At 46.3% G+C, this 14159-nt stretch overlaps 1 protein-coding gene across 1 annotated transcript; it reads right to left on the bottom strand.

Annotated features, from left to right (window-relative positions):
* Nucleotides 1-1519: 1519 nt before the first annotated feature.
* Nucleotides 1520-13670, bottom strand: TMX1 (thioredoxin related transmembrane protein 1). Its single transcript, XM_064143269.1, has 8 exons — nt 13484-13670; nt 13255-13370; nt 11869-11914; nt 11210-11338; nt 7747-7792; nt 7556-7657; nt 5758-5827; nt 1520-4513 (listed from the first exon to the last, which is right to left on the bottom strand). Exons 1-8 carry the CDS (start codon nt 13624-13626, stop codon nt 4341-4343), a joined length of 825 nt encoding a protein of 274 aa, XP_063999339.1. The 5' UTR covers nt 13627-13670; the 3' UTR covers nt 1520-4340.
* Between the last annotated feature and the right edge of the window lie 489 nt (nt 13671-14159).

Genomic DNA, 14159 nt, shown 5'->3' with positions numbered 1-14159 from the left:
ATTATCTTCAGCAGCAAGTTGTGGGACAAGTGCAGTCAAGCCTCACCTTGAGGACTCCGTGTCCCTTCTGCCTTCCATCCCAAGCCATGAGTTCCTGAATCTGGCTCCAGCATCCAGCTCCTGAAACTAGTTCCTGTCTGCCACTGGATCCAGTCTGAGATTTGCCCAGTGCGTGCCCTCAGCATCAGTGGTGTTGTCATTGCCATAAGGCATTAGGTTGGTTCTTGGCTTGTGTGCTTTTATCTCTGTTCCATGGGATTATCCTTCTTTCCATCCCAGCTGGTTGAGTTTCCTTCCCACCCCATCAGTCTCTCTCCCTTCCTCCCTTTGGGAAGGAAAAGAGGTTCACAGAGTCTGTCTCTTGTCTGTTGGTCAGCCCAGTCCTGAGCCTGACAAGGAGTTACCACTCCACATAGTATATTGCTGATGGATGTTAAAGATTGAGAGTCTAAGAAAGTACCAGGAACAGGCAACACCTTGAGATCTAGGCTCAGCAAATCTGAGAAGACTCCAAAAGGAAAAGCAGAGCCAACGAAACTGTTATCCTTAGTGAGGAGCTTGAACTAATTCTCATCCAGCATTTTTAAGTGAACCTTTTCAAGAAACATCCAGAAGATTTCACTGTAATCTTTTCCCCACTCTGTCACTCACAGGCAGCTCAGAAGCTGAAGTCACTTCAAAGACATCAATCACAAACACCACTAGCCTTCAATACATTGCCTAGCACTCCTCCTGGATCTCGGAGTAGGCAGCCACTTTGGCAAAGTATCTTTTTGGGGAAGGTGGAGAACTTCAGTATCTGTAGGACAGGAGAAGAAACAAAATCCCAGCCTACATGCTACAGCATTTACCAGCAATTGAGTTCTAGGGGCTTTCTGGAAGGCTGGATTTTGCATGCATGAGGTTAAGGTCAAGTAAGATGAGGACAGACTTTTGATCAGGGCCCACTGTGACAGAACAAGAGGAGATGGGGTTAAGCTAAGAGAGGGAAAAAGCAGAGTACAGAGAAGTAATGTTTCACACAGAGTGGCAAGACCCTGTCCCAGGCTGCCCAGAGAAGTGATAGATGCCCCATCCCTAGAACCATTCCAGATCAATCTGCTCCTGACAGCAGAGGGATTTGACTAGATGACATTTATAGGTCACTTCCAACCCAAACCACTCTAATTCTGTAAAATAGTTTTTCAGCTGTAGTGTTACAAGAAGAGAGCTGCAATTTTGTTTCAATGCTAATCAGCAAGCTACTGTCCTACAAAGAAGCTGCATTTAGATTTGACAGAAGCAAGAAATTCTTCCCCATGACAGTAGTGAGGTTCTGAAATAGGTTGCCCAGAGAAGCTATGGAACTTCCAAGCCTGGAATTATTCACAGCCATGTTGGATGGAGCCTTGAGCAACCTGGTCTAGTAGGAAGTGTCCCTGCTCATGACAGGGAAGCTGGAACTAGATGATCTTCAAGGTCCCTTTCAACCCAAACCGTTGCATGATTCTATGAAGATGATGACACAAACACAGGAATTCAAAGCTGATGGTTATTTTTTACTTGAAGACTCACTGAAACATTGAAAAAAATATTATTACAGTTAATTAATTCCTTTTGTAATTAAACTGGACATGCTTGGTCAGGGTGATGATAAAAGGGCAGTTTGCCTTGTACAAAACTGATATTCAAGCATCATCAATACACACAAAGGACAGGCTCTTAAGACATTCATTGTATCACAACCCTCACTCAGCCTCAAACATCTTTGGAATATAGAATTAAAACCAGAAACTTAAATATCTACAGGACAACCCCAAAACATTATTAAAAATAGGAAGACTTACAGAGATCAAACAGGCTTCTTACAGATCAGCAAAATAAAACTTGAAGTTACACTGATCACAAGCCTGGCAGAGGGGCTGGATTCCAGAAACTGGGGAACAAAAAGAGGCTAAATCTTGAGGTGGTTATGGAATTTGGTTCCTTGCCTAAAGCAGGAGGCAGTAAGAAATGGTGGGTGTGAAGAAAGCAAGGTAAATTAGTGCTAGGAGTTGTTAAACCAGGGGTCTAAGTCCAGCAATTAAACAATAAGGTCGTTTCTTCTAAAACAAAAAAGCTTTTGTTCTACACTCTCTATATTGCACAAAGAGTTTGAAAGTAATTGAAAACTTAGAAAACTTTGTAACAGCTACAGTTAAATATATTCCACAGTAAGCCCAGACAGTTCAACTTTTAAAACAGTCCAGCACACAACAGCATTTCTCTCTCCTCAAACCCTCTCTAAACCAACAGGCTGCACTATTTGTCAAAGGCAGCTCTGTTCCCTCTCCTCAGGACAGCACAGATTTATTGCTTTGTTTCACTAGTGACAAAGGTTAAGAACTAAACTTGTAGAGAATTTAAGGCAAGTCCCACAAGACTGACACTTGAAGGGCATTTACAGCACACAACAGACTTCATTCCAACGCTAGGATAAAATTGGTAGTTAAAAACTCAAGATTTAAACCAAAAGGATCCTTTTGACCATCAGTTTTTTATTCCTAATATAACCCAGCACTGAAGTTGTAACTCATTCCACAGCAGCTGTCCTCAGAAAGTCAAAAGGATGAAGCTCCAGGTCATCCTACATGATTCATTCTTACTCACCCAAGCATTTTTTGCAAGATTCACTCTCAAATTTGAGTGAAACATTTTCCATCCATAACATGATGAATTATAAGCAGATACTTAAAATGCACCTCAGAAATCAGCAGTCACAACTGACAAAACCCATTGTAGAATCTTAATATCCTTACAACCTGATTTCACCTGCAAGAGCTTCGAGTATTGTTTTTCCCAATAGTTCTTTCAGTTCCTACAGGATTCATTATTAGCTCATCTGATGCTCTGTCTTCATAATCACTAGAAGAACTTGGCTTTAGAATGCAAAAACATCATCAAAACCATATCTATGCTTGTGGTCTTAATTACTCGTGATGATGTTTACTATGGTCATGGATTTATCAACTGCCAGCCCTGCAAAACTACTCAGATAAACAAATAAAAAACCCAAAACCAACAAAAAACCACAACACTGAAGAGCCACAAACTAGAAAACTAAAAAAGAAAATAAAATTGAAGAGACTTATTAAAAGCCCTAAATGTGCTCAGCTATGGGCTGACCCTTCTTGCCTGGCAAATCTTCCTTGAATTAACTGAAGGAATAGGGAGAATTCTGGACAAATGATGCAGGATAACAACAATCCCAATGTGCATCCTTTTTATTTCTACCCAGATCCCATACAAAACACAGCAGACCATGGAGGTTTGTAAAAGAAGATCTGTGGGGGAGGTTGTTTCCAGACATTTTGAGAAAACGGAAAATCAACTTTGTGTTAAAGAATTGATGAAGAAATGATGAATGAGATTTACCCTCAAAGCAGGTACAGCCTGGCTGTATTTGAAGTAAAAATCTGACTGAAGAGAAATTACTGCTGATGTACTAAAAATGAGCAGAGTCCTACAGCCATGAAGCAGGATAAATGGTTCTGAAGTCAGCAGAGAACCTTGTGTGTAAACTATTTCCACTGGAGTCATGGAGACAAACAAGATCACAGAGTGCTACTTGCTGGTTTGTTTTGTTATTTTTCTAGAGAATTAACTCTGCCAAGTTGTCTGAAGCCTTCTTTAAACAACAACAAAAATCAATGCAAAGAGCAGGTTTCTGGTCAGCCAGAGAACCCACACCACACAAAGCACTTGTGGGAACTTCCATCTGGGAGGATGGCCAGGACAAGCTCTCTGTCCATATGGCAGCTTCTGCTCCTCTAAATGAGGACAGCAACTTTCATCTCTCTGGAAGAAGGATGGCGGGGGGGAGGGGTGTTGCAGCACTCATTGTCATAGCAGAAAGCAGTTATCACATCAAAAGCCTGGAGTGTGTCCCGTAACTGAAGGAATTTCCCCCACCCCCCCAGCATTTCTTCCGAGCACAGCTAGGTAGGATTTATACTGAGAAACCTTTCTGAATGCTTTAACAGCACAAAGTTAGTGCATTTTCCTTGTTATTGTTCCCTTAACACTGTTTTACATCCTGTTAAAAAAAAAAAAAAATTCCTATAGAACAAGTCGTTCAAGAAGCTACATCAATTACTTCTTGGCACTTCTCTGCACACTGCCAGGAGAAGTTCCAGCCGTTTGCGACAGCATGATTTAAGTTTGGAATACCTGATTCCTGCTTTCCTTTTGTGTGTGTCCTGAACTCATGAAATGCATCAATATCATCACAACAGGAGTTGCTCTTCTCTTCAAGCTGAAGGATTTGATCTACCTCCTTTTGAGTTGGTGACTCATAACACTACTCCTATGTGCAAACACAGCTAAGATTTATCTGCAGCGGCGTTCACTGGGCGCTGCCTGACAGCATTCGGTGACGAGTTTCTGTCGGATGCCTCTTTGCCCTCTGCTTCATCATCTGAGAGATCTTCCTCATCTGCTTCCTGCTCTTCGTCCAACTTTTTCAGCAGTTGAGCTGACTCTGGAGCTAGCTTTCCTTAAGGAGGAAGGGAAACGTGCAGACACAAATAAATACCAATACCATGGGAAATATTTATTTTAGCATCATAGAATTGTTCTGGTTGGAAGAAACCTTTAAGATCATTAACTTCAACCATTATGTAACTCTAAACCATGTCACTCAGCATCACATCTACACAGCTTTGAAATCCCTCCAGGGATGGGGATTCCGCCACTGCTCTGAGCAGCCTCTTCCAGCACTTGACAACCCTTCAGGGGAAGAAATTTATCCCGATGTCCCAACCTAAATCTCCCCTAGTGCAACTTGAGGTCATTTCCTCTTGTCCTATCACTTGTTACCTGGGAGAAGAGACCAACCCCTGCCTGACTCCAACCTCCTTTCAGAGAGTACAGAGAGCAAGATGGCTACTCCATCTCTGCCTCCTTTTCTCCAGACTGAGCAACCTCAGTTTCCTCAGCTGGTCCTCACCAGAGCTGTTCTCCATACCCTTCACCAGCTTCACTGCCCTTCTCTAGACCTGCTCCAGCACCTTGATATCCTTCTTGGAATGAGAGACCCAAAACTGAAGCCAGTGTTCGAGGTGTGGCCTCACCAGTGCTGAGAAGAAAGGCTAGCACAGAATTTTTAATGTATTTAGTCCAGGCAGCACTTTGCAGTACCAGTCACTTAAGCTGCCATCTGAGGTAGAACTGTCACTAGCATGAAGTTATCCCAGGTCAAGGTTTAACAGATCACAAACTACAATGGCAAAAGAACATAAAACCTCCTCAAGCTTTGAAATAAAGATGAACCAGGTTCCTCAAAAAGCAGCATTCAAATGGTTCTTCCATGACTAAGATTGCCTTTAAAAATTTCCAGAGGCTAATCCTGAGCCGAATCATTTATTATCCACAGAAAAGGAAATTCACTTTAATCCTCATTTTGGCCCAACCAAGCAACAGTAAGAGCTCCATTGCAAACTTTTACCTCCCTGCAGATGTGGAATTACATCTCTTGGAGGTATGAAAATGCTATAAAAAAAACCCATTTTTTTATCTCCTCAAAAAGTGGTTTTAGCTAAATACAAATCCACTTTAAAGCCTAAGGGCAAACAGCTGCATGTGAAGGAAAGAATCCATCTTCCATACATTAAACAAACTCCTACACAGTATTTATACACACTTCTGACCTTCCTGTCCTGCAGACACAAGCTCCACACCAACATGTAACAAGAGAGATTTCCCAGTTTCACTACATTAACAAGTAGACAGTGGACTTACTTGAGTGAGGGTACTGTGGAGGCCTGTGCCTCTTGGATGGACAGATACAGTCTGCTAGGAAGACCATCATCTGAAACCAAGGAAAAGCATAGTTGGAACCACAAACATAGTGCATTACACTCACAGAATCATTTAGATTGGAAGAGACCATCGTTACGTTCAAATCTTAACCCAGCACTGCCAGGTCACCACTAAACCATGTCACTCAGCACCACATCTACACAGCTTTGAAATCCCTCCAGGGATGGGGATTCCACCACTGCTCTGAGCAGCCTCTTTCAGGGCTTGACAACCCTTCAGGGGAAGAAATTTATCCCGATGTCCCAACCTAAATCTCCCCTAGTGCAACCTGAGGTCATTTCCTCTTGTCCTATCACTTGTTACCTGGGAGAAGAGACCAACCCCCACCTGACTTCAACCTCCTTTCAGAGTACAGAGAGCAAGATGGTTTCTCCATCTCTGTCTCCTTTTCTCCAGACTGAGCAACCCCAGTTTCCTCAGCTGGTCCTCACCAGAGCTGTTCTCCACCAGCTTCACTGCCCTTCTCTGGACATGCTCCAGCACATTGATGCCCTTCTTGGAGTGAAAAGCCCTGACACTGAACCCACTATTCAAGGTGCAGCCTCATCAGTGCCCCCCAATCTCTGCCCTGGTCCAGCTGGCCAAACTACTGCTGATCCAGGCCAGGATGCTGGTGGTCTTTCTTAGCACCTGGGCACACACCAGCTTTTCAGCCAGCTGTCAATCAGCAACCCCACACCCTCTTCCACTGGGCAGTTTCCTGACATTCTGGCCCAAAGCCTCAAGAGTTCATGAGGTTGTGGTGACCCAAGTGCAGTACCTTGGCCTTGCTGCAGTTCATCCCACTGGCCTCAGCCCATTGATTCAGCCTGTTTGGGTCCCTCTGTAGAACCTGCCTACTCTCAAGCAGGTCAACACTCCCTCCTAGTTTGCTGTCATCTGCAAACTCACTGTGGGTGCCCTTGATCCCCTTATCCAGATCACGAATAAATATGTTAAAGGGAAGTGGTTTCAGTACTGAGCCCTGGCAAACACCACTGGTGGCTGGCTGCTAACTGGAGCTAGCCTCATTCCCCACCACCCTTTGGGCCTGGCCACCTAGCCTGTTTTTAAGCCAGTGAAGCCTCCACCCATCTAAGCCAGGAGCAGCCAGTTTCTCCAGGAGTATGTTGTGGGCATTGTGTCAAAGGCTTTATAATAAGTGGTAAACAACATTAATTGTCTTTCCCTCATGCACTAAGCAGGTCACTTTGTTGTAGGAGGAGATCATATTTATCTAGCAGGACATGCCCATGCTGGCTGGGCCTGCTCATCTGGTTGTCCTGTATAAGCCACACACTGACACTCAGGATGATCTGCTTCAGGACATTCCCCAGGACTGATGTCAGACTGACAGGTCTGTAGCTCCCCAGAGTCTCATTCCAGCCCTTTCTTGCAGTTATATTTCTTAACGTCCAGTCAGCTGGGACCTCTCCAGTTAGGCATAGCTGCTGGTACAGGATGGAGAACAACTTGGTGACCACTTCACCAGCTACCTCAGTACCTTTGGGTGGATCCCATCCAGTTTCATATATCCATGCGTCTCCAAGACCACTTAAACCACTGACCAGTGCCCCTTTGGTTGTGGGAGCTTAATTTTGCTCTCAATCCCTGTCTTCGAGCCCAAGGTGCTGGGTACCTCAAGAGCAATTGTTTTTGCTATGAAAGACTGAAGCAAAGAAGGTGTTGGTGTAATATCCAGTGGTACAAGCCACTCTGTTTCAGGTGCTTCACTTACAAGTCCAAGGATCAGTCCTGAGAACAGAGTTGCCAAGGCAAAAACAGCATAGGAGCCCCAGACTGGTATCCCAACATTCTCTGTTAAGTAACCATGGCAGTGCTGGAACAAAAGATAGGAGAACCCTTGTCAGAAGAGCTGAATGTGATGCCTGTTAAGATAAAGATCAAAGCAGAGCTCCAAGCACATACCCTGATCCACATGGACAACTGAAACAGAGCTGACATGCTGCTCATCCTGAAACAGAGAGAAGAAAGGAACTGAAGATATCTTTAAGCCAGTCACACACCAGCAACTTCTGGTCCACCCAACTGGTCATTTAGTCCCATTCTGAAAACACCTTTCTGCTCTTGTCTGTTTCTCTTCCAACTACTTTATTTTCTGTCAGGTACTTTCAGTACCACCATCAGCTTGGATAACATTCTGAATCTGGACAGCTACAAATTCAGAAGCTTCCTTGATTAGCACTTGCTGACACAGGAATTTCAGTTACTTCTGTTTATCTTCTACTTGGACCAACAGTTTGTAAGAAACCAGGCAGAACTCTGCTATCTGCCAGGGCTTCACAGATGCTGACATGACTGAAGTATCTTTGCAGTGAGAGTGGTTTGACACTGTAACAGGTTGCCCAGGAAGTTCATGGGTGACCTGGTGGTGTTCAAGGCTAGACTGGATGAGGTCTTGAACAACCTGGTCTAGTGGAAGTGTCCCTGCCCATGGCAGTGGGGTTGGAACTGGATGATCTTCAACACCTCACTCAACCCAAACCATTCTATCAATCCATGAAATCTTTTTTGTTGTTGTTTTGGTGTGTAATAGCATTTATTGCTGTATAATAAACTTTCTTGCCTTTCCTTAGAATCATAGACTCAACCAGGTTGGAAGAGGCCTCCAAGACCATCCAGTCCAACCTAGCACCCAGCCCTACCCAATCAACTAGACCATGGCACTAAGTGTCCCATCCAGTCTTTTCTTGAACACCTCGAGGGATGACAACTCCACAACCTCCCTGGGCAGCCCATTCCAATGGCAAATCACTCTCTCTGGAAAGAACTTCCTCCTACTATCAAGCCAACACAACTGAGATATCTGGGACTGTTTAGCCTGCAGAGGAACAGCCTGAGAAGATCTGATCAATAGCTAAATGTCTGAGTTCAAAAGGATGAGTCCAGACTCTTCTCATTGGTGCCCAGTGACAAGTGGCAATGGGTACAAACTGGAACCCAGGAGGTTCCATCTGAACAGAAGAAACTTCTTTCCTGTGAGGGTGCTGAAGCCCTGAAGCAGGCTGTCCAGAGAGGTTGTGGGGACTCCTTCTATGGAGAGATTCCCAATTCAGATGGATATTGTGATCCCAAGCAGCCTGCTGCGGGTGGCCCTGTTTTAGAAGCAGGGTTGGACTGGATGATCACTAGAGGTCCCTTCCAACTTCCACCAGTCTGTGATACAGTGCAGCACAATTAGCTCAGAGGCATTTCAGCCACGATTTCTGATTAACAGCAAATGAAAAAAAATTGGCTCAATCACCTGAATCAAAGGTCTCCCAAACATGCTTTATCCTTCACAGCTACTCAATGACTCTGAAACCACCACAAAGGAGATGCATCCAGAACTGAAAGCCCATTAAGCCATAAACCCAGCAAGAATTCCAAAGAGCATGTTTTTTTCCTCAGACTACAGTCTCTTTATGCCAGCTATCTTTCAATTAAGCAACCTTCTCCTTTCCACTTTAACTTTGCTTTATATTACAGATGTTTTCCTAAATGTCCACTCCATATATAGAAATCACAGCAAACAAGAGCCAGCAGTGTGCACTTGCAGCCCAAAACCAACCAGAGCCAGGGTTGTATCAGAAGTGTGGCTAGCAGGTCAAGGGAGGTGATTCTCCCCTTCTACTACACTCTGGTGAGATCTCACCTGGAGTACTGCATCCAGTTCTGGAGAACCTATTACAAGAGGGATGTGGAGATGCTGGAGTGTGTCCAGAGAAGGGCCACAAGGATGACCAGAGGGCTGCAGCAGCTCTGCTGTGAGCACAGACCGAGTGAGTTGGGGCTGTTCAGTCTGGAGAAGAGAAGGCTCTGAGGTGACCTTCTTGTGGCCTTCCAGGATCTGAAGGGGGTCTCCAAAAAAGCTGGGAAGGGACTTTTTAGGCTGTCAGGGAGTGACAGGACTAGGCGGAATGGAGCAAAGCTGGAGGTAGGGAGATTCAGACTGGACGTGAGGAGGAAGTTCTTCAGACATGAGAGTGGTGAGAGGCTGGAATGGGTTGCCCAGGGAGGTGGTTGAGGCCCCATGGCTGGAGGTGTTTAAGGGCAGGCTGGCTGAGGCTCTGGCCAGCCTGATTGAGGGTAGGGTGTCCCTGCCCATGGCAGGGGGGTTGGAACTAGATGCTCCTTGTGGTCCCTTTCAACCCTGACTGATTCTACGTTGCTCCACGATTCTTAATTTCTTATTGGCAATTTCCTAGAATTTAGCTGGGCAAAACATCTTTCTACTGAATAATCAAAAAACTTCCAAGTATCAATAATTACTGACAACAGTTTGGTACAATGCAACCACCTATGGCTCTCGGAAGCCTTGAAGTAAACCTTGCTTAGGACCTTTCTGCTGTGCACAACCACAGACTTTGTAACGTAGCAGAAGACCAACCACTCATTAAATCTGCCAAGTCTGGTGCCAAACCATATTCCTCTGCACCACATATCTGAGTCTAAGACTTCCAAGGATGGGGATTCAACCGTCTACCTGGGCAGTCTGCACAGTATTTTAGAACCCTTGCAGGCAAGAAGTTTCTCCTAATATTCAACCTAAACCTCCCCTGATGGCACTTGAGGCCTTTCCTCTTGTCCTATTACCTGTTTCTTGGGAGAACAGACCAACCCTCACCTCACTCCAACCCCTTTCAGGGAGTTGTAGAGAGCCAGGTCTCCCCTCAGTCTCATTCACCCCAGGCTGAACAACTCCAATTCACTCTCAGCTGCTCCTCACCAGACCTGTGCAGTAGACCCTTCACCAGGTTCAATGCCCTTCCCTGGATACTCCAGCACCTCAATGTCCTTCTTGCAGCAGGGAGCCTGAAACTGCAGCCAGTTCTTATGATTGTGGCCTCAGCAGAACTAATGGAAGAGCCATGACCACTGACCTATCACATTCACGTTTCTCAGCAGAGCAAAGCTGCTGTGTAAGCTGTGAACAAAGGAGCTGGGGGCATGCAGCCTGGAGGAGGCTCAGGGGTGACCTCACTGCTGTCTACAACTCCCTGAAGGGAGGCTGTAGCCAGGTGGGGTTGGTCTCTTCTGCCAGGCAAGCAGCACCAGAAGAAGGGGACACAGTCTCAAGTTGTGCCAGGGGAGGTCTAGGCTGGATGTTAGGAGGAAGTTCTTCCCAGAGAGAGTGATTTGCATTGGAATGGGCTGCCCAGGGAGGTGGTGGAGTTGCCATCCCTGGAGGTGTTCAAGCGAAGACTGGATGGGGCACTCAGTGCTATGGTCTAGTTGAATGGCTAGGGCTGGGTGCCAGGTTTGATTGGATGGTCTTGGAGGCCTCTTCCAACCTGGTTGATTCTATGAAGTGCCACACCTAAAGACCTGTGGCATGCCTTTCAAGTGTGTTCATCTGACAAGTTACTGTAAAGTTCATACTGAAACTTACAGGAAAGAGGAAGGCCCAAACCATGATGAAACTGGTTCAATAGATTTCCACTCCTGGTCACTGATGAAATTGATGAAATCAGTTTTAGTTCTTGCACCCTGGTATCTCCTGAACTGTCCATCCTTACAGCTGTAAAAGAAATAAATCCAGTCCTTTGTTTTTCAAGCGGTCCAAGCATGCAGTGTTTCCTTCCAGTCAGCATTTTCCTTCCCATAAGCTTGCCTAGTTTTCATTGGTTAAATTGTTATAGTTTTACTTTGCTTTATTTGTCCCATGTTTCCAAAATTCCTGACTATCACTATTTCCCGACTACATGTGCACCTTGGCTAGCTTTAGGCCTTGATCCCATAGAAAGATAATGATCTTCCTAAGGCACTTGCCACATGACTGCATGAAGATCAACCTTCAGACAGAAGATTGCAAAACAGAAACACCCATGAAAACATACATTAAATAAGGCCTGAAGGGAAACAAAAATAACCAACTGGCAGTTGTATGAGGTCACAGCAGGTAAGTCAGTGTTGTCTCTGTGTAAAGGAACTCACATGCCTGAAAAGGATGGTAAAGCTCATTTATTCCCTCACCCCCCAAAAATTAAAACCCCTTCTCTCTCCTGCAGAAAAAAAATCAAACCCAGAGGTGTTGAATTTCATACTTACTGATAGATAGTGGGAAGGGCTGTTATGACAAATCTTCCACTTAATCCTGTAAGAAAACAGTTAATTTCAGAATAGCAGAGCACCTTCATGGAAAAAGAAATTTGTGGTTAGGCCCTTTCCTGTGCCAGGGGAGGTATGAGCTGGATGTTAGGAGGAAGGTCTTCACAGAGAGAGTGATTTGCTATTGGAATGGGATGTCCAGGGAGGTGATGAAGTCACCTTCCCTGGAGGTGTTCAAGACTGGATGGGGCACTTAGTGCCATGGTCTAGTTGACTGGATAGCACTGGGTGATAGGTTGGACTGGATGAGCTTGGAGATCTCTTCCAACCTGGTTGATTCTATGATTCTAAGAAAAGGCAAGAAATGTTATTATACGGCAAGAAATGCTATTATACACCAAAACAACAACAAAAAAAAAAGATACTCCCAAAGCATCTGCCTCTAAGTGCAAACAAATACAAATTTGTGCATATCAAAGCAGTGCACAGTTTAAAAGAAAAGTCTCTGGATAAACAGTGAGAAAGGTTCTCTGAGGGGGAAAAAGGATGTTAAGAAAAATGACAAAAACAGGGTAAAGGAAAACTGTTCTATTTGACTATTTCGGCTGTAGCTCTTCAGAGAGAGCAATCTGGGCTAGCTGAGTGTGTCCCTGTCAATGCAGGTGTGGGAACTAGATGACCTTCAAGGTCCCTTCCAATCCAAACCATTCTATGAATCTGCAATCTTCAGTGCTTGCAGAAAACAATCAAAGTGAGGCAATTTTCCAAACTCTTATATGATTTTGGAGAAAAGCATCAGCATAGAGAAAGTAATTTTCACAAACCCCACACAGACACATGGGCAATTCAGAGAAGGGAGCTTCATAGAATCAACCAGGTTGGAAGAGACCTCCAAGATCATCCAGTCCAACCTATCACCCAGCCCTATCCAGTCAACTAGACCATGGCACCAAGTGCCTCATCCAGTCTTTTCTTGAAGACCTCCAGGGACGGTGCCTCCACCACCTCCCTGGGCAGCCCATTCCAAAGGGAAATCACTCATTCTGAGAGTTTCCCTCAGCTGAGGGAGACCAGGCTGCTTGTACTCCCTTGAACTCCACACACAAAGAAGGCTGAAGCCAATTTTTTTCCTCTATGATACTTTAAAAGTATGGCCAAAAATCTCCTTGAAAGCCTCGAAAATCACTCTGCAAATAACTTCCCTTTCTTTATTACGGATTTGCTTGTTTACAGCAATCTGCCTCCACTAAAGATCAGTAGATCTTTACGGTTTCCCCCGAGCTCTTCGCATTGCTACCGGCACACCCAGTGTTCTGCGAGCTGTGCCCGACATCCCAGACGCCCAAAGCCCCGAGGAGGACACAACTGTCCCCAGCAGATGCGCACCCGGCTGCTCCGTGACATCCACTTTGGCGATGTTCACCTCCAGGTCTTCTCCCCACTCCGCGAACTTCTCCCACTCTGGCTGCAGGCTCTGGCAGGCAGGACACCACGGGGCGTAGCTAGGAGCAACAAAACGGCTGTGGCTAAACCGCTCAGCTCCCGCGGCCCCAGAGACCCCCTCAAGCCCAACCCACCGGGCCCCGGCACCCCGAACGACTCCCCAGCCACTCACAACTCCACCATCCACTCGCCCTGCAGCAGCTCCCGCCACATCTCGTCCGACAGCACCTTCACCGGGCTCTGCCTGCCCAGCGCCACCGCGCCGGCCACCAGCGCCAGGCAGAGGCCGGCCCACAGCTGCCCGGCGGCCGCCATCTTCCAGCGCCGCGCCGCGCGCGCGCTTCCGCCCTCCCGCGCGTCACCGCCGGCGCCGCCTGCCGGCAGCAGCCTGCCCCTCCGGGCGGGCCCAAGGCGGGCGGCACCCTATAGCAAGCCGCGCAGGATGACAGACGTGTAGCTCGGCCACTGAGCGGCGAGGACTCCTCCTGCGCCGCCTCGCACGGCGCTATGCTGCTTTCGGGGGGTGTGGCAGGCGGGCGAGGCCCTGGGGGTGGTCACAGAGCCTTGGGTGAGTCCTTTAGAGGCACGGAGTGGAGGCGGCTGGAAGGGAGCCCTGGAGATCATCTATTCCGATCTCTCTGCTAAAGCAGGGTCACCCAGGATCACAATGTCCAGGTGGCTCTGGAATCTCATTAGAAGAGACTCCACAACCTATCTGAGCAACCTGACCAAGGCTCCAGCACCTTCCCACCAGAGAAGCTTCTCCTCGTGTTTAGTTGGAACCATGCCTTGCTTCTTGTCCAGCTCAGAGCACTTATTACCAAGTTGTGGCAGTGAAGTGAGGAAAT

The sequence above is a fragment of the Pogoniulus pusillus genome, chromosome 1 (assembly GCF_015220805.1).
Source record: "Pogoniulus pusillus isolate bPogPus1 chromosome 1, bPogPus1.pri, whole genome shotgun sequence".
In the NCBI taxonomy this organism is placed as follows: domain Eukaryota; kingdom Metazoa; phylum Chordata; class Aves; order Piciformes; family Lybiidae; genus Pogoniulus; species Pogoniulus pusillus.
The sequence above is the reverse complement of the archived record's forward strand: the minus strand, read 5'-3'. Positions and strand labels throughout refer to the sequence as shown.